Raw genomic sequence first — 19,267 nt, 5'->3', positions numbered from 1 at the left:
GGGGATGAAATGTAGAGATGAAGGGAGAGATTATGGTTCTAGATTGGGAGGCTGAGTTTCTTCCATCAAAACAAAACTTAATGAACGGCGAATCATATCATTTTAAGAAGCTTTGCAATACTGTTGCAGAGTTGTAACCCACACTGAATTAGTGCCTAAATATTATTCAAAGCAATACAAAAAACAAAGCGTACATGATTAACTTAAGGAAAATGAAATACAGAGAGAATGAGAGAGCAAGTGAGAGATCATGTTTCTACTTTGGGCGGCTGAGTTTCTTCGGACAAAAAAACAGCTTAGTTAACAATAAATTATATCCGTTTAAGAGTTGTACCTCGCAGTGAATGAGTGCCTAAAATATTATTCAAAGCAATACAAAAAAAAAAACAAAACGGGATACAAATAATCTCCTCAAGAATCCCATCAGCTCAATCCTCCCAAGAAAGGCGTGCCCGTTTCCGGTAGCCAAGTGTCACCAGCGATGAAGCTAGAGACGGTGAAGTTAGCGGCTCCCGCAACATTCATAACCTGAAAACCCGGCCAAGAAACCCTCGCTAACGTGTTAGCCCCTGGCCCAGAATTATCATACTCCCCGTAGAACAGCGAGCTCAACGCAAAGCTCTCGTTCCATGGAAACCAGCCAGCCGGGTCAATCAGCGAGCCCAAGTAAGACTCCATCACCACCGTTCTTGAGAAGAGCTCCCACGGACGGCCGAGATAAGTCTTGATTCTCGCTCCGTTTTTAAGCAAGTCCGGCGCGGGGATTATCTTACAACGGTGAATTATAGTCCCCGTGTTCTGATTCGGGTCGGTTCTTCCTTGGGCCGTGACGATGTTCTTCTGGTAGCTGATGGGCAGTCTCGCGAATAAGTTACAGTTCTGGAAGACGACCGCGGCGTTGCCGAAGATGAAGTCGACGGTGCCGTAGACGTCGCACTGGCGGTAGAACTGGCGAAGAGAGTGGGTGTAGAGCGTGTCTTGGTACCCTTCGAAGCTGCAGCGGTAGAACGTAGACTGGTCCGCGCCGTTGCGCAGCGCCACCGCCTGCAGCTTCTCCGGCCCGGCCGTGTTCCTGAAGGTCATGTTCATGGCCACGAACCCCCGCCCCAGCACCGCTGCAACATGGGTCAAACGTAAAAACCCTAATTTCTCTAAAGTATTATTTTTTGAATCATCATTGCGGACCATGATGAGAATCATCATCAACCATCTCATCAACCATCTCGTCTAATGACATCTTTTGTCAAATGTTAGGGTTTGACGGTCCTGATCCTGATTTTCGCCAATATCCGGTCCTGGTCCAGTTTTACCCTCAACCTAGTGTTGTCCGATTTGGCGGGTCCCCTGTCCAAAATGTGAAGCCCAATTTGTAGTTGATGTGACAGTTGACGAGGTTCATTGCCACGCCCCAGCACTGCTGCAACATGGGTTTAAGGTAAAAACCCTAATTTCTCTAAAATATTGTTTTTGAATCATCACTGCGGACCATGATGAGAATCATCATCAACCATCTCGTCAAATGGAAACTCGTCAAATGTTAGGGTTTGACGGTTCTGTTCCGGGTTTTTGCCAATATCCGGTCCTGGTCCAGTTTGACCCTCGGGCTGACAGTCCTAGTTCTGTCCAATTTGGTTGGTCTCCTGTCCAAAATGTGAAACCCAATTTGTAGTTGATGTGACAGTTGATGAGGTTGGTGTATGGACTATATCACCCATATGCTGATGATGCGATAGTATAAACTAAAATAGTGCCGTTATTGATGTGATTGTTCGCTGACAGACGGGATTTAAGGGAAAAGTAGCAACATTGCTATCATCCTGCTTAAGAGGAAAAGAATTGTCATTGTTGCTTCTGGTAACGATATATTCCTGCTTAAGAGGAAAAGTAGTGTCATTGCTGTAAGTTATAGCTTTTAGTACAGTGGGGGGGGGGTACTTCAATCTTAACACGGCGCCCAAAAACATGCCAGCCTCAAGTGTTGAAGGGAACTGTTGAATCGCACATTGTCCATCAGCTATAGCTTTTAGCACAATGGGTGGGCACCCAAATCATAACAATTTGGATGTTGAACTGTTGACATTGATGGAGTCCACCACAGTAGACCATCATAAGCTAACTTTTTTTAGAAAATGGCAATTGAGACAACATCATCGACCCCGGTTGACGATCACGGCAATGATGTCAAAAGTTTTAAATGGCTGGATGTGTGAAGATCATCTTGAGGGTGGTTGACAAAATTGGGATGATAAATAATTGACATTGACGGCATCAGCCCTCCGCTAAAATTTTCATTAAAAATGTCAACTAGGTCAAGGTCATGGAAGAAATAACAAAGACAATGGGAGAAAATTCAAAAAGCCATGTTTGTAAAGACGACAAAGAGGATCATTGATTAGATGTCAATCACTCATCACGATAGTCATCATCCTCTCTCAGACAGATGATAATTTCTTCTTCTCCCCTCACAAATAGGATTGGACATTCGGGATCGAGGACCTTTCAGACAGAACCGGTTTATTTAAGGGCGGACCAGTTAGTCCGACAGGTTAAGGTCAAGGGTCAAATAGGACCGGAACCGCAAGTAAATTATTCAATATTGATTTAATTTTTTTGTAAAATTCTAAAAATAATTAAATCAAATTTGCTGTAGAGGTCTCTATTAAGTTCAACATAGCCGCAACATATTTGACCGTCTGGGGGCACCCAATTGATGAAGAGGAGTTCTTCGAAGAGAGGCTGCAAGAACCCATCAAGACCTCTTCTTCTATCGGATGTTTCTTCCTTCTCTATTCACCATCGGAGTTCCCCATGAAGAAAGAGATGTGGAGGAACAAAGACCCAGAGATAGAGATAGAGGGAGAGAGGGAAAGGGAAGGGAGGCGAAGGGGCCTTCGTTACCAGCAGTTCTAAAGACGGTCATGTTGATAGTTAACATAACCATCAACATAAATTTTATACTTTGATTTTGACATTTACTAATCAACTTGACCAGACTGAGACCGAGATTCAAATGAGGTTTAGGTCTTTGCTCAAAACTAGGAATGGACGAGGACCGTCAAACCCCACTCACATCTAAACGAGATAAACTAGAGGTAACGACGATATTATCTCGTTATCGGTGACAACAAACACTACCCTCCAAAAAAAAAAAAAAACCAACGATAAAATTCAAATTTTCTCAAAGAAACGCACCGAAAGTGGCGGAATTGAAGGTCGTCCAGCCGTCCACGACGCTGCGATTGCCGGTGACGACCGTCCGATTAATCCCGTCGCCGATCATCATGATATACTGCTTATTCGCCGGCACTTCCACGCACTCATCGTACACGCCAGCGGTCACGTAGATAACATGGTACCCGTTCCGTCCGTCGGCGTCATCCGGCCCCGCCATCACAGCCTCCTTAATCGACGTGAAGTTGTTAAACCTCCTCTTCTTCCCCACAACGACCGCGCTCCGGACGATAATCGGAAGACGGGACGTAATCTTTCGAAGCCTGTTCCCCCCCGATGACGGAAATCTCTTTGCATGGCGGCGAGAACCAGCGAGAGGGAAGAAGATATCGCCGAGAGATGTCTTGTTCTTCTTCTCTCTCTTCTTCTTCTTCTTCTTCTTCCAGGCGTGGGAGAAGAGGGCGAGAGAGAGGCTGAAGAGCTTGGTGTCGTTGGCGATGGGGGAGGCGAGCTCGGCTCTGAGGGACCAATCGGAGGACGCCAGCTGGAGGCCTTCGAGGCAGGTCTGCTGGTTGGTGAGAAGCGCGCTGAGAAGGGTCTGCGCCTCCTCCGCTTGCGGGTCGAGGAGGGTATCGCTGGAGTTGAGCGTTCTCCCCGTGCTTTGAAGAAAATCGACGTTGAGGTCGGAGAGGAGATCGCAGTCTTGGAGAGCTCTCACGGACAGCGTGGAGAGGGAGGAGGAGCTCTTGGCCAGCTTCTTCTTCACCATTTTAGAGAATTTTCTCGCTTGGGTGAGCGAGCGAGCTATGGAGAAGCGGCCGTAGTAGTGCAAATCGTCTGTGTGGCTGCTGGGGAGAGTCGATTTGCAGAGATTTGGGTGTGGAGTGGAGTCGCAGATCCCATGGTAGGCTTCCGCTTGAGCTTGTTGCAGCAGAAAGAAGAGGAAGAAGAGCGTGGGAATCATTGGAAGAGGTAGAATAGCTTTGTTCATTGAGAAAGCAACTCCTGCAGCTATATGTGGAGCACACGCAGAGTTCAATTTCTTTCTTAACCGCCACAATCAAAATTTTTTTTTTTTAAAACCTGTCACAATCTTTCTCTTTTTTCCAACCCGCCATCGTCTGTTCCATTGAGGAAGCCACTTTACAGCTCTATGGCGCACCCCCACTTTCAAATCTCTCTCACCTGCCACAACCCTTTTCTAGTTTTTCTTTTAATTTTTTTAAATTTTTTGACGGCCACTATGGTGTACACGCACTACCAGAAATCCTTATTGCCCACCACAGTCTAGCTCCTGGAAGAGATGGGACCCAGTTAAGTTTAGTGGAGGCTTCAGAGATGTAAGTTCTTTCTAACCCATTACAAGATCAAAGCCTGGATAAGTTAAATTAAGGATACAAAGCTTTGCAGGACCGCAGCCTTTAAGTCGTTAATTGAATTTCTTTTGCAAGTTGACTACTCAAATTCAATCCTACAACAGCTTCTATTGCCACCACAAGTCCTGAAAAAAGTGAAGAGAGAGTGGCATCTGTGATGATTTCTCAACGTTATTATAGCAGGTTAGATGGATCATGTAGGATGAAGTTATTAGTTTGCTACAGTTGGAAGTGGAGATGAATGAACGAGCATGAGATCTTTTGTGATGCTATCTAAGAGCTTTAGTGTTTTATTTTTTGTACATTTAATGCCATCCCCCTCTCATTATTATTTATTTTCTTTCATGTGTTGTGATGGTTGCCATGCTATCATTATGATGCTCACGGCCGTTATGATTCGCTTACGTCTCTTTTTGTATTTTTATAGTTTCTTCACAAGAAACACACAAACTAATTTTTAATGGGAGTGTAAAAACGTTGAACAAACCGATTTCAAGCTAAACAAAGGAGTAATTTCACCATAGATTTGCCGATGAATATTTCTTGATCCATTATAGGGGTAATGCTTAAATACTATTGAATTCGAAGGCTAGGTTTTGTGAACTTCAATGGTCCTCCATTGACTAAATTAAGCATTCGGTTCAAGTCGTCGAGAGAAGTTCTAAATAATGTATGATATTTAAGTCGACGAATTTATCTCAAGATTACAGCTTCCGTCCTAGACTTTTCCAGGTTTCTAATCTTGAGAGATGAAATGTATCATAGCTGGAAAATGGTGGTTTGATTAATGTTACATTGGAGTTAAGCAATTGATGTTATTTAATTGCCAGAAAGCCTAAAATGTCAGAACAGAACACAAGATGTTTGGAGAACAGTCTACTATGTTATTAGCTTTTTATCCAAGTTTTAGTTTTAATTCAATTTCAACATGATAGAAACAAAAAACATCATGGTTGCCCCTGAAAAACTGATGGATCATCAGATATTGGTTTTTCACTTATTCCTCTCTGCGGAAAAGCCCTTGATACAGGCTCTGACTTCTCAATCAGTTCACACGCTCTAGCTTTCACTAGATTTGTGGATCTCAGCTTTCCACCGGGCACAAGAACATGCTTTGGCATTGAGTACATATATGCATGTCTCTTTTATCTTTGGAAACAGCAACATGATATTGTTAGTGTATGATTTTTAAACTCCACTTCTCGAAAAATTCAAGTAGTGTATTTAAAAAAATTGTGTTGGACTTACGATTGTGGGAAATTTTTTACTACTAATTTCATAAAATTTATGGACTATTATTATGAACTATGGCATCAATTGCAAAGTGTTTTTCCAAGGTATCCACTTGGTTCATGACAGCTTTACTCAACTCTAAAGTCTACTATATAACTTAAAAAGTGGTTCTCCGACTTGAACTGATCCTCGATGCCCTTTTAGTGACTTTGATAACATGGTAATTGTGCTTTTAGTTCCTTGCATTTAATATAATTTTAGACATCTAAATCATGAATCTATCATGTTATTTTTTAAAACTTTGTAAACTTTTATATGACTATCACTTTTGCATATTATAGACATTTTTTACTCACCGAACTTGATTTCTATGAAGTCAAGAAGTTTAACTAATAAATGTTTCAAAGTTCCATGTTTTTAGTGATTTCCTAGAAATTAAATCAAATTAATAATAATAGGCTGGGCCACTTTATGGAGCTTGGAGTCAAACCTCTAGGCTTGTGGGCTAAAAAGGAGAATTTTTTGGTTTGGCTTCAAGGGATCAGTTGCCGGAATGTGAGCCATGTCATGGCTCCATCCAGTAACCACTGTAGCTTCCATCCTCAAGAGGATCACATATTAAAGTCATGGAGCCCATACTCAATGAGAAAATAGGAATAAATGGTATGGAAAGACATCAGGAAATTAGGGAAGGGCATTTCAGTAATCATGTCTATGTATAATAATAAATTCCTCTCTCTCGTTGCCTCATTCTAGACATGCTCTAGTAATAGATAACTAGTAGGGTAAGCCTATCCTGGGTCTGAATTTTTCAGCATGGTTGATGTAAGCATTTTAAAGTGTTCATTGATTGTTCTTCCTCTTCCTATAATGGAAAAATTTCTGAGCCTTGATAAAGTATAAGGATCTAAGTTGAGGCAGAGGCATTTAAGGCTCAAAAACTTTCTTAAGAATTGTATTGCATATTTTTATGAAATTATTTGGTTGATTTTATGCATTATTTTGAGTATTTTTATATGACGTATTATTTTGCTTTTGAGGAAGGTTTCTGGCTTGATTTTTCCAGATAAATATTAAAGATAACATGGAGATATAGAATACCTATTGGGTAAGGTAATTACAAGTTTTTTGGTTATTAAATTAAAAGCCATATGGTTATTGATCGAGTGAGAAACAACTTGCTTTCGAGATTTTGATTGTGCATGGAAAAAAGAGGTATTAGTCATATTTCCTGACGCATTATCATGCATGCCCTGGGATTTATGAAGAAGATACAAGTTTAGAAGATTGCAAAATAATTAAATTCGACTTAGAAATTTCACAGAAAGTTTTATTTGAACAAAGATAATGTTGAAAGCTCTGCATTATTCTATTACCGATTGAGTTAATGCCTTTATTAATTCTTCAGTTCAAAAACGCAGAACGTGAGTGTGTATAGCTTGCTCTCAGCTTCCTTGAAATGTTATTTCCGCAAACCATGAGTCTGTACGACTAATAACATTTCATCATTGCCAATGAAAGAGAGTTAATCTAAAAGGAAAAGATATTAAAAAGAAGAAGGAAGAACAAGTTATAATGAACCAGTTGCAAGCGATGGAAGAAAGCTAATCTTGAAAGAAGAAAATAGTGAAGAATTGCGACAAGTTATTTATAACGAGCTAGTCGCAACAACCGACCAAATAACGCAGATATTGAAAGAGAAAAATAGCAAATAATTAATCACGAGCAAGCTACGATAAGAAAGAAAGTTGCAAGGAAAATTAATTAGAAAAGAAAATTAGTTCATAAATTAGGAGAATGGGAGAACGAGCCAGTCGGAACCGATTAAAGAAAGAAGAAAGTACTCCCTCACCTCTAACCGACTAACTTTGGAATTATATTTTCTCAAATAGTAGTAATAATTATATTGTATGGTCCCTCCGACAAACGAAATGCACGGCGAAGCCAAACCTGTCAAACAAGAATCCCAGGTCGGATGGATGGCGAATGGATAGTCCCACATCGAATGTTGCTAAACTCTGTCGGCCACAGGGGTAGAAAAACCGGGCCCTTCCACTATGTTAAGCATACCTTTCTCGGCCTTTTGGCTAAGATCAAGTGTAGTATCTGTTCTTATCAGTTTAATATCTGATACGTGGGCCATCGGCCCACATGATATTAAATTAATTTCTTTTGGGGGAGGGCTCACCACAGTGGCTTGCCACTGGGGCCCTCGCGCGTCGCCCTTGCGTTGCACTACTGCACGGGCCCGGCGCACCCCTACCAATTCCAACTAAAGTTCACCTCTTTCATGTGAAATATTGATGACTAAATCGTAATAGAAAAAGCGGGTTATTTAGCAATTATTTGTTGTACATATAATAATTATTATTCAGTGGAAGAGATTCCAAGTTATTTGTATCGGTCGGGAGTTTATATAATGATGGATTTGAATTAGGCTTCTTCTATCTCGTTTCCCGCCATTTCTGTCTCTCTGTGTGGGGAGAGTAGAGCGGGGAGAGAGATGGCGGCGAAGATCGGAGTGGAGGAATTGCGAGCGCGGCTGCATCTCCGGGGTCTCGATTCTTCGGGCACCAAGCGTATTCTCGTCGGATTTCTCTCTTTTTGGCTCATGATCTTCTTACGTGTTGTTGATATTTGGTGGATAAATGATGGATTGGGATTGCAGGAGAGAAGACTGGACGAGGCACTGCGCAAGGAAGGAGTGGAGTCTGTGATGGGAAAGAGGGAGAGGTCCTCCGAAGAAGATTTCCCGGCGGCGAGGGTTGATGATGCGGATGCGATTCGGAAAATGGGGATTCGCGAATTGCGAGAGCAGGCGGCGCTTCGCGGTTTATCGACTGCCGGCGCGAAAGTACGATTGTTTGAAAGAATTTCCGCGCAGTTGGAGAACGATCGAAGAGATTTGGAGAACGCAGGTAAGGATTTCCTTTTTCCGTGGCATTTTTCTATGGATTTTTCTGTTCTGACTTCAAAGTTTTCTTGGTTGGGAAGATACTTCGACGGGGACAGAAGAGAAATTGGTGACGGCGACGAAGAAGGGGGGTGCTGTTCTCGATCCCTACCTTCCCGAGAACGTTAAAGCGAGCTACCATGTTTTCCAACGGGTATGCTGTCATCCCTCCCCATCTCATTTCGCTTGAACCGTGACTAATATTTAACTATTATCTTGACGAATGTGAACTTTGGCGTTTGTGGTCGGGAAAATTGTTTGTTCCATTCTTCCAGCCCGATTGATGTCTTTTGTCTTGATCCTACAGTAGGTATCTTTTTTTGAGAATTGAGTCGTATTTCTGGTTTTGTCGTATTTCGACAGTAAATTGATATTCATTCCTTTTTTAAAAATCAATTGTTTACAATTTTTTTTAATGGTTCAAAATCTGGGATCCACTCCCCATAACTGGCAACTTTACGCTTTTCAGCTCATACATAAGTGAGAAAAAACTCATCTTAGGTCCGAATAGTCTGGCCTCTAATGAAACTTATAATTCTGTTAGTGTTTCTTTGTTAATACTTCGATGTTGTGGGTAAGAAGCAAAATGCAGCACGTACAAACAAATAATAATTCAATGCCAAAGAGCTCACCTCTCACGTTTCTGCTTTTACTGAAGTGAGAAAGAACTCACCTCTCACATTTCAGCTCTTACTTAAGTGGCAAAGAACTCACGTTTTGCGTTTCAGCTTGTACTTAAGTGGCCAAGAACTCATCCAAGTTCTGAACAGTATCATCGCTCATGAAATTTATAATTCTGTAGTATGAATTTGTTAATAATTTGGTATTATGTGTAATAATCTTAATGTGGCACATGCAAAAAAAAACTATGACATGAGAAAATCTTCTTGATCTTTGTTCATGATGGTATGACTTCCCACATTTTCCCCAATGATGATATATTCATGTTCTCATGGTGTATTCTGTTTGGTGATAAACACTCTTTCATCTTATGATGTGTTTTTTACGTGCCTCTCAAACTCTTAAATTGCAGGGAAACGATATCTATGATGCAATTTTGAATCAGACGAACGTTAGAGACAACAACAATAAGTTCTACGTGATCCAAGTTCTTGGTCTGTACCTTCTTGAACCTGCCTGTTGGCTTTTTCTTTTTCTCTATTGCCATATTTTTTAGATTAAACATCTTGTTGTATTTGTGACAGTCCTACATGTTATGAGCATTTTATTGGGGACCATTCTTTGGGAAGGCTTTAACAAATTAAATTTGTGCATATTCTTTTTCTTCTTTCTTTTCAATCTCTCACCTAACGCCCTCTATTATGCATTCATCTGTGTGGAAATAATTACGAATAAACATTCACGTATGTATGTATAAATCCAGCCGTTTGAAGAACCTCAATGGAAGATCGTTGGAGAGGATCAAGACAGTGAGAAAGTCCAAGGGGATGAGATAGAGACACAAATAGTGTGCAAAATTGAAAGTATGGTAGGGAGATGATAGATCAAGCTGATGACATTAGCCAAACTCATTTTGGGGTTTCCTATCCTTATATACGAATAGGAAACCCAAAGACAAATCATAGAAAAGTTCTTGTTTCAAATAATAGCAATCAAAGTTCCTCGTGTATTTGTTGTGAACCGTTGGGGTTTTTTGTCTCATCCGAAAGGTTCATTTACTGTAGCTCATCTTTACAACTGTTGTGAACCGTTGGGGTTTTTTGGTGACCACAGCATGGGCATGTGATGACAGTTCAAAATTTCAAATTTTTTTTTTTCTGTAGCTCATCTTTACAACTTTACAACTTGATGATTAGAATTTCCTGATTTATTTACTTTTAATTGCCTTCACTCTGTTTATTTCCTTCTGTTGTGTAGAGTCGGATGATGGAGGGAAGTATATGTTTTATACAAGGTGGGGTAGAGTTGGAGTGAGAGGACAAGACAAGTTGTTTGGTCCTTTCACTAGACTTGAAAAAGCAACAAATGAATTTGAAGCAAAATTCTTTGCAAAAACAAACAACGAATGGTCTGACCGTAAAGGTTTTGTCTGCCACCTGAAGAAATATGTTTGGTTGGAAATGGACTATGACCAGGCTGATGCACACACAGTTATGACTTCCTCTGCGCTCTCCTTATATTTAAACGTTACAGAAGGAATTTCCCGTTAATGGCAAGTTTTTTCCATTTCAGGAAAAAAGTGAGAAAAATAATGTCATAATGAGTGCCCAACTGAGGAAGACAAAACTTGATCCACGAACTGCAAAGTTTATATCGTTCTTATGCAATATCAGCATGATGAAGCAACAGATGGTAGAAATTGGTCAGTGATTTTCTCATCTTTATGGGTACAGGGAGATTTCTTATTTTAACCTAATGAGTTGACGAAATAGACTGGCTGTGAAAGTTGCCTTTTACTTTAACAAGTCGGTTGCATCTGATGAGTATGTTTAATTTATTTCAGGTTACAATGCTCAAAAGCTTCCTCTCGGTAAAATCAGCAAATCAACTATTGTGAAGGTATAGAATTTTCTAGAGCTCATGTTGTTAGGTTGTCATATTTGTGTACTCATGTACATCGTAAGAATTCACCATCCATGTGGGTAATACGAAGAAAGAAGTTTGGTTAGCAGGTTGTTCTTAAATGTGCTGTCTATTCTTATCATTTCCCATGGACTTCTAAAACTATGTCTCTTTGAGGGAAAGGATGAACTTTTTCGTAGAGTTTTATTTTTGAAAATTTTGGGCAAGCATCCAGAACTACTGAAGCCAAGGAAAAACTCAAAACAGAAGAGCTAAGCTACACCGGTTGTTGATATTTAGTTACTGAGCTTGCCAATCGATGAAACTAATTGGAATGACCCAACTGAGTCTACCAAAAGGCAGAATGGGAAGATAGATGTTAAAATCCTATATTTTAAAGAAAAGAGCTCTTATGCTCATGCAAAAACCATGAAAAACATTGGAACGCAAATTCTTAAATGTTTTTCTGAATCACCCAGTCACACAACCCTTTCAATTGGCCCATCCTCAAATGATCAGTCCATCAAGGTCAGGCCATGCAAGCGCTTTGGTCACTGGCGCTTTTCTGACCTTTTAAGAATTAGAATGAATTGTGATCATATTCATATTATGGCTTGATGTTTTGTTGACCGATGGGTCCATAGCAGAGATTTCTGTTGTTCACTATTTCAATTTTATTTTTGCATGCAGTGGCTAAATAGTCACTTCATGCAATAGCTGTTAACAGCCTTAAAATATTGTTCATTTATCTTTTCTCACAATCTTATCATTTCATCAGGGTTACAATATTCTGAAGCAGATTGCTGATGCCATTGGCCATGTTGATCGAAAAGAACTTGAACGGCTTAGTGGGTGAGGAGTTCATCTTGCTTTATGCAGAATCCTTTAGCGTCTGCAAATCGTGAATGTTAGATGGAAGTGTAGAATTGTTACTCTGATATGTTCTTGTATTTTTTATTGGAATAAATTCAAGAATTGAAATATGTCACTTACATTATGGGATTCCCTCCACTCAGTCTTTCAAGCTGAATGCCCCTTCATCTTTGTCTCCAACCTTTGAGGCAGCCAAGAACCTCGTCAGACGCCAAGGCAGAATGCAGCTTTGCCCTCCAAGCACTCTTGTACTCCAAGAAAGTCTGATCCCTAAGATCCCCCCTGTGCAGCCCTTCTACTTTATTTATAGTCTTCTTTATTCCCTCTCTAAACTACCGGTCATGAACAGGTAGTTATCCTGCCAGGTCAGCACCAACTGGACCATTGACCCTTTCCAGTACTTTGAACCTCCCTTTTTCTCCTTGACGCTTCCACCTCTTGTATACTCTTGTAGGGATCGTATCATATTCCATACTTGAGTAGGGTCTCTTATGAAAAGTCGTATCATTCTATTTGTCTAAATATGGCATATAGAATGGAGTAAAATGTGATCCATTTTAGACTTTACTCCGAATTCCTAGGTTGACGCTCTCCTCCCATCACCCTACCTACTACCTCCTCTCCATTTTCAACAGTAAATTATGTGTTTTATAATTTCCGTGTCATTGGATGCGTTTTAACCTGGTCATGCTGAGTAGAATCTACTGATTTCATGTCGTGTTCCTGGCATAATGAAGACAATCAAGATAATGGCTGTTTTGCTTCTTATTTTTTTCATGTGCAGAGAATTTTACAGCGTGATCCCTCACAATTTTGGCTTCAAGAAAATGTGTAATGTGAAGATGAATCGAATCAGATTTGACCTCTTCAGACTGCCCTCACACTTTTTCACTTAATGCATGAATCATTGATTTCAGCCCAATTCATCATTGACACCCCATACAAATTGAAGTCAAAGCTAGAAATGGTAATTTCTTCTTTTTTCAGATACTTTCCTCTATTGAAGTGCATCTGTAATTATTTTGTTTGTGGGTGACGCTTTTTACCCTTTTCAGGAATTGTTTCTGCATTTTAAATTTTATAATCATCTACCGGAGTTTGTAACGTCCATATCAACAATATGAATGAATGTAGTCCATTTGGAGATTTTCAATTACCTCATGGAGTGTATTGGTCTTTTGTTAAATTAGAAACTCTGACAAGGATCCCCACTTGATTTGAGTAAATGTCACTCATAGGGTCAACCAACAAGAATTACGGGGAAGGAAGAGGAACAGGTGGAGAATCATGTGTAGAGATGAAGAATGGAGAGAAGATGGAACGGAGGCCTCTTCATATCATGTACTCATTAATGGGTCACGCGACTGTGATGAAGCATTCTCCGGCCAACTGAACTAGGCCTTGTGGAGAATCATGTGTAAACCTAAGCTCATGAAATACATGACCATAGGTCTACTTACCCACCTTTTATCTCGTCTCCTTTATCTACAAACTCTATCTTATGAATTATTGTTTATATTTAATAAATATTTCTGATTACAGCGCCCGTCGCTGAATCTTTTGTGAACTTGCCAATGGGCTTTGGACACGCTCTTTGTTTATGGGGCAGATCCTGTTATTGCATTGGGGCCAGACTCAGATGTGATGGCATTGAATTCCATTGGGGAGAAAATAGATTGCAGAAGCATAAAAAATGGATGTATGAGAGAAAGAGAAGATGATAGAGTAGGGCCGTGGGAGGAGCCCTGCCACTGTGGAAGTCTGAAAGATTGTGACAATATCAAACTCAACTTACACAAAAGAAACCTTAAAAGAGAATTAAAAAGTATCTGTAATTTTAATGGTGGCTCTGGAGTAGTACATAGTTCATGTCGCCCTCTTAAAATATCTTTCATCATATCTTTCGTCTGAAATTGATATCAGCCGGTCATTTTGATGTCATATTCTATGGTGCTGATTCTTACAGCTGTTACTGATTTTGATAACTCACTCAAGACTGTACTACTACATTCTTGTGGTGCTTTAGTAGAATTCCATAGAGGGATGCAGTTCTTAGCTTACGCAAGTGACCATAAAATGTAGAGAGTGGACAAGAAAGAGTAGAAGTAGCATGCTCTTTCAATATGATTCAAAAGATGGATCCACGATGGGCCTCTTGGGATGCTTTGAATCAGTCTCCATATACAACAAAACGATATCATTTAAATGAGATTTCCACGTATCTCTCTTCTAGAGGCAATTCCTGTCATTTATTGATCTACACCCCGTTTTATTTCTTCTGATGCATGTCTTTGATAGGTTGCTCGTATATGAATGCCAAGATTGATAGGTTGCACGTATATGAATGTCAAGAAAATCAATAATCGGCCAGATTATGCTGTAGTAGGTAACAATGAAATCAATACGACGATTTCCCTCCGTCGGTGGCGCTCCCCCTTCTCCGACGAGACGACTCCCACACTGCGTGTAGTTCCTTCTCCTCAGGTAAGGTGGTTCCTGAACCTCCGTGAGATCTCCTCCTTCAGGCGGCTCCTCCTGCTGCGGCGAGCTCCTCCCTCCAGTTGGTCGGGCGAGGTCCCGCCCTCCTCCTGGCCTTCCCGATTTGGACAAATCGGGTACTTCTTTCAAGAATCGAAGAACATACCTGACCCCACCGGTGCGGGTTTTTATTTATAGAACAGAGGGATCCCTCCCTCTCCTTGTTTTACTGGTCTCGGTCAATGGCCCGTTGACCGGATCTCTGCTTCCTCCTTTGGTATTTCCGGGAGTAGAACTTATCAGTCTTCTTACACATTTATGTCTAATTTGGCGTCACTGCCTTTATGCTGTTGGCGCTATATGATTTGTGTTTTCCATTGGAATGTTTTGTACCAATAATGTGCCATAAACTCAATGGCTTCAATTTCGAGTTGCATCTTCCCAGAATTGAAGATTTGGGAGATATGAATTCTGTAAAAGGAATTTGAAGTTATCTTTGAATTTTATTTGATGCTATATTAAATTATGGTTCCGTTTTCTTCATTTTTTTTAGTGCAATGTATTGCTAAGTAGTATTAAAACAGGCTCCCTTGAGCCTTGGCTTGTTGTTCTTGTATAAAAATTACATCAAAATTTATCAATTCGGATATTGTCAACCGAACGTTGGTGTGGTGATTAAAAAATCATTTACTTTGTGGAGAAAACTCTCTCAGTGACTATGACCTCAGATACACCCATAGGATCTCCATCATCTCTTCTGCCCATTAAGTTCATTTTCCTCTTTTTGTCCCTTTCCCATATTTCTCTTTAAAGGATGTTGCGCTTCATGTCAGAGGGCACTGAAAGAATCAATTCAGAAAAGGATGCTTTCCATGCCAAACTCCATCTTGTAGCAGACCACCGATGATGTCCACCTTGTTGGGTTGCACCTCCTTAGGCGATATCCACTCTGCTATTCACACTGTCTCCTTGGCGACATCCATCCCGCCAGTGCATTTTGTTTTTTCTTTTATTTTGTCATTATTCTACTCCGTGACCTTGTTTTTTTCTGTATCAGAAACGTAATTGCTTGATTTTCACTCATCTTAGAAACTCAAAATCATATCTTCCAGAAATGAAAGTGAATGGACGATATGTCTAGCACCCTACATGGCAGCCTATTTAATTCCAGTGAATCTACACCGTGAAATTGCATTTATGAATTAAATGGATACTGAATATTAATTGATTTATCGTACAACATTTATTTTTTTCGGACTTACGTTCTTAACGAGATCAATCTCATCTCTTCTCTTGTTGAAGGTAGAAGCACTTGGCGAAATTGAGATCGCTTCAAGGGTTTTGAAGGATGATCTGAACCACCTGGTACTTGCTCTTACTCCCCTATTTCCTTCAGGAGGATTTTTATTTTCAGATTTGTTAGATTACTGGACCAACTGCAGCTTCTCCGCTTAGAATTTTGATAGCTCAAAATTTTGTATTCGATGAGATACTACCTGGATATCTCATATGTTATTCAATATTTCAATCTAACTGAATATAGATGTTTATTTGAATTTGTGTTCTCAAGACAGCTTACATATTGATAGGTTCCCGTCCAAAGCTCTTGAATTTATCCCAGTGAAGACACTGATACATTTTTTCCCGTTCAGGATGATCCTTTGCTTTGGCATTATCAGCAGCTCAACTGCGAAATGACACCTGTTGATGCTGAGTCGTCAGAGTATTTAGCGGTATTTCCTTTCATATATTTTGTGTGGAAAAAATCTGACAAATAAAATAGGATCCTCAATGCCTTAAAATGCCTTTAGAGAATGATTATAAGATCAATGAATTCAACAATAACCGGTAAATATTTTCCCACTCCTTGTCTTTGAAGTCCGGGGGGGTGGAGAAATTTCTTGTCTTTTGAGCGGCATTTCTTTTTTTAAAGAGATAATGATGATTGTCTTCCTTAATAAGGAAACAATAGCTTTTCTCTCAGTATTTTACTATTATTTAAACAAATAAAAAACCCCATTAATTAATTCTATTGACAGATAAAAAAGTATGCACTGAACACCCATGCCAAAACTCATACAGACTACACGGTTGACATCATACATGTGTTCAAGGTTTCAAGACCAGGCGAGATGGAGCGTTTTAGAAAGGTAATAAATATCAAGGTCTCAGAATTTCTACCACTTTTCAGGCATATCAAGGAGTTTTTGGATGTCCTCTGTTCATTGTTTTCTATTTGTAGTTTTCAAAGACAAAGAACAGGATGCTTCTTTGGCATGGCTCTCGATTCACTAATTGGATTGGCATCCTCTCTCAAGGTGATTACGAAAAACCAAGAGTACTTTCCAAATTATGATTTTTTCTCCCTTATACGGACCTTTTTGCCTTTTTAAATTTTCCAGGATTAAACTTTACTATTCCTCTTTAATATTTATTGGCTTTCCTTATCAGGTTTGCGAATCGCTCCACCAGAAGCGCCTGCCACTGGATACATGTTTGGAAAGGGTGTTTACTTTGCTGATATGTTCTCAAAGAGTGCAAATTATTGCTATGCAACAAAAACATTTTCAGACGGTGTGCTGCTCCTTTGCGAGGTAGTTTGTCACTGGAGTTTATGCAATAGTCCAAACCAGGATTTATACAATAGTTTCTCTGTTTAGGTTGCTTTAGGTAACATGGAGGAGAAGCTTACTGCCGATTACAATGCTGGACAACTGAGAGAAGGCAAAAACAGGTTTCATTTTGCATACTCCAGTGATTGATATTTATTTTTCAAGAATAACTCATGAATAACATTGATCCCCCGCATTCTCTTGCCATAGCTCTCTCATGATACTGTCAACAAAATTCAAGATATTATGTCTTAACCAACATGTTTCATGAATCTCATGAAGAGTATTAACATGTTTCTTTGGTACCATAGGATGAAGAAGATTGATCAGTAGTCTTATGTGATATCGCCTCTCTCACAAACTGATAGGATAAGATATACCACCATACTCTTTCAAAAAAGAAAAGATATACCGCCATACTGTTTCTACTCAGTATAATGTGATCCTGTTTAGGATCCTATTTAAATGCTGACAGAGCTGACTTGGCTGTTTAAAGGAAAATATCAAATGATCCTAAATGCAATGATTTTTGTATCACTACATGTTTTACGAGGAGGTCAAGGAAAACGTATGAGCATGTATGTTAAAAGTAGGGGTATTATTTAATTTTCTTCATCAATTGCCCAACACCCTATGAACTTCAACTATGTTCCATCTGGTCGCATAGTCACTGGTCTTACAAACTACGCCATGACATATGTGTACTACGTTCATCAGTTCGTTCATGTGATACCGTCTCATTGCCATGATAAAATATGCCATCATGTCATTTTTATATCATCTCAAAGAATATTAACATATTTTCTGTTCATATTGTGTACGTGTCAAAAAATTAAGTTATTATAGACAATGCAACTTGGAGTTGTAAAATATGTCATGAGGTCATGTCAGTGTCGTATCATTTTAAAGAGCATGAACATGCATCTTCTGTTCATATCATCTGTGTCACAAAATATGTTAACACATTCAATTGCATGAAGATAATTAGTCAGTTCTCTGGTCATATCATCTCGCGCTCTCATGGTATCATCTCAATATTACAAGCTGAGTAATATAAAACATTGACCAGTTTTATTGGGTTTGACTTTTTCTTGGCAGCGTGAAGGGAGTTGGAGCCACAGAGCCTGATTCATCTGAGTTTGATGCTCTTGAGGACGGCGTGTTAGTCCCACTCGGCACGCCAAAGGAGCATCCAGATCGAAAGGTTTTTATATTTCTTGGCCTCCAGCTCGCTGAAAAATTAAAAGGGTTTAGTTTTATGGAATTTTTTTTTTCTGAAAGATTATTCTTTTTTGTGGCAGGGTGATTTACTATACAATGAATATGTTGTGTATGACGTCGACCAGATCCTAATGAGGTACTTGGTCCTCGTGAGCTTCAGGTTCATATCATAACTTTATTAAAACTTGGGATTTGCCAAAGTTTCCTCTAGGGTAAATACTTCAGATGTTTAAAATTTTTTATTTTCCGATCATTTTTGGGGATAAATAATCGTTACAGCTCGTCTCTTGTTTCGTTGACTGTCATAAAAATCAAGCCTATGATCTTGAATTTGATTCTTGAGAACTTCTGGTGATCCAATAAGAGATGATGACAGAGGTAGAAGAGAAAAGAAACTAGAGAAAAAGTTCACACTTGCACAAAAGAACTAAACATTTCATTCGTACACTCTGAATTTATAGTAGCCGTCTAATGGCTAGTTTAACTAGCCGTTAGCTGTCGTTAGTGGGCCCGATAGAGCCCGATAGAGGATCTGATAGGGCCCAATAATGGTTTAAGGATGAGCCCGATTTGCCTGTATTCTTTAGTCCATGTCTTCAACATAGCCCATATCTTTGACAATTCTTATTAGGTTCAAATTCTGATTTGATTAAGGCTTGAGATTGAAATACATCTTCCTCCATGATTCACACTTTATATATTGACAACCTTTCACTTTTCATATGTAGTAAGCACTGATTGTCGTATGAAGCAGTGAAAATAGAATGAGAAGGAAGATGTCTGGGCTATTTTCTACTTTGTTGACAAGGGGAACTTCCCCTTCCATA

General features: G+C 39.7%; 2 protein-coding genes and 1 non-coding gene across 4 annotated transcripts; 2 read left to right on the top strand and 1 right to left on the bottom strand.

Moving 5' to 3' along the window:
• Positions 1–141: 141 nt before the first annotated feature.
• LOC144714599 (pectinesterase-like) lies at positions 142–4,205 on the bottom strand. Its single transcript, XM_078589370.1, has 2 exons — positions 3,193–4,205; positions 142–1,115 (listed from the first exon to the last, which is right to left on the bottom strand). Exons 1-2 carry the CDS (start codon positions 4,160–4,162, stop codon positions 424–426), a joined length of 1,662 nt encoding a protein of 553 aa, XP_078445496.1. The 5' UTR covers positions 4,163–4,205; the 3' UTR covers positions 142–423.
• Positions 4,206–7,571: 3,366 nt separating this feature from the next.
• Positions 7,572–18,721, top strand: PARP2 (poly(ADP-ribose) polymerase). 2 transcript variants are annotated; one of them, XM_078589210.1, is made up of 18 exons: positions 7,817–8,367; positions 8,449–8,698; positions 8,775–8,887; positions 9,767–9,848; positions 10,612–10,844; positions 10,927–11,056; positions 11,198–11,253; positions 12,035–12,108; positions 12,914–12,960; positions 13,047–13,096; positions 15,910–15,972; positions 16,260–16,340; positions 16,647–16,757; positions 16,850–16,925; positions 17,059–17,201; positions 17,268–17,341; positions 18,318–18,423; positions 18,521–18,721. In XM_078589210.1, exons 1-18 carry the CDS (start codon positions 8,284–8,286, stop codon positions 18,611–18,613), a joined length of 1,866 nt encoding a protein of 621 aa, XP_078445336.1. In that variant the 5' UTR covers positions 7,817–8,283; the 3' UTR covers positions 18,614–18,721. The 2 variants fall into 2 exon arrangements, 1 of the variants encoding a protein (XP_078445336.1); XR_013584360.1 differs by lacking the exon at positions 18,521–18,721 and having other exon boundaries at positions 7,572–8,367; positions 16,690–16,757; positions 18,318–18,392.
• On the top strand, positions 7,847–8,042 carry LOC144714689 (U2 spliceosomal RNA). The gene has a single exon (XR_013584430.1). It is a non-coding gene; the product is annotated as a U2 spliceosomal RNA (small nuclear RNA).
• Positions 18,722–19,267: the final 546 nt, after the last annotated feature.

Source organism: Wolffia australiana, chromosome 17 (assembly GCF_029677425.1).
Source record: "Wolffia australiana isolate 7733 chromosome 17, ASM2967742v1".
Classification (NCBI taxonomy): Eukaryota; Viridiplantae; Streptophyta; class Magnoliopsida; order Alismatales; family Araceae; genus Wolffia; species Wolffia australiana.
Note: the sequence above shows the minus strand (reverse complement) of the source record. Positions and strands in the feature narration are given on the sequence as shown.

Excerpts from the sequence above, each read along its gene's own strand:
- LOC144714599 (XM_078589370.1), bottom strand. The coding sequence starts at position 4,162 with ATGAACAAAGCTATTCTACCTCTTCCAATGATTCCCACGCTCTTCTTC. Across the intron at positions 1,116-3,192 it reads CTTCAATTCCGCCACTTTCG|CGGTGCTGGGGCGGGGGTTC; the intron begins GTGCGTTTCTTT and ends CCCATGTTGCAG.
- PARP2 (XM_078589210.1), top strand. The coding sequence starts at position 8,284 with ATGGCGGCGAAGATCGGAGTGGAGGAATTGCGAGCGCGGCTGCATCTC. Across the intron at positions 8,368-8,448 it reads CGGGCACCAAGCGTATTCTC|GAGAGAAGACTGGACGAGGC; the intron begins GTCGGATTTCTC and ends TTGGGATTGCAG. Across the intron at positions 8,888-9,766 it reads GCTACCATGTTTTCCAACGG|GGAAACGATATCTATGATGC; the intron begins GTATGCTGTCAT and ends CTTAAATTGCAG.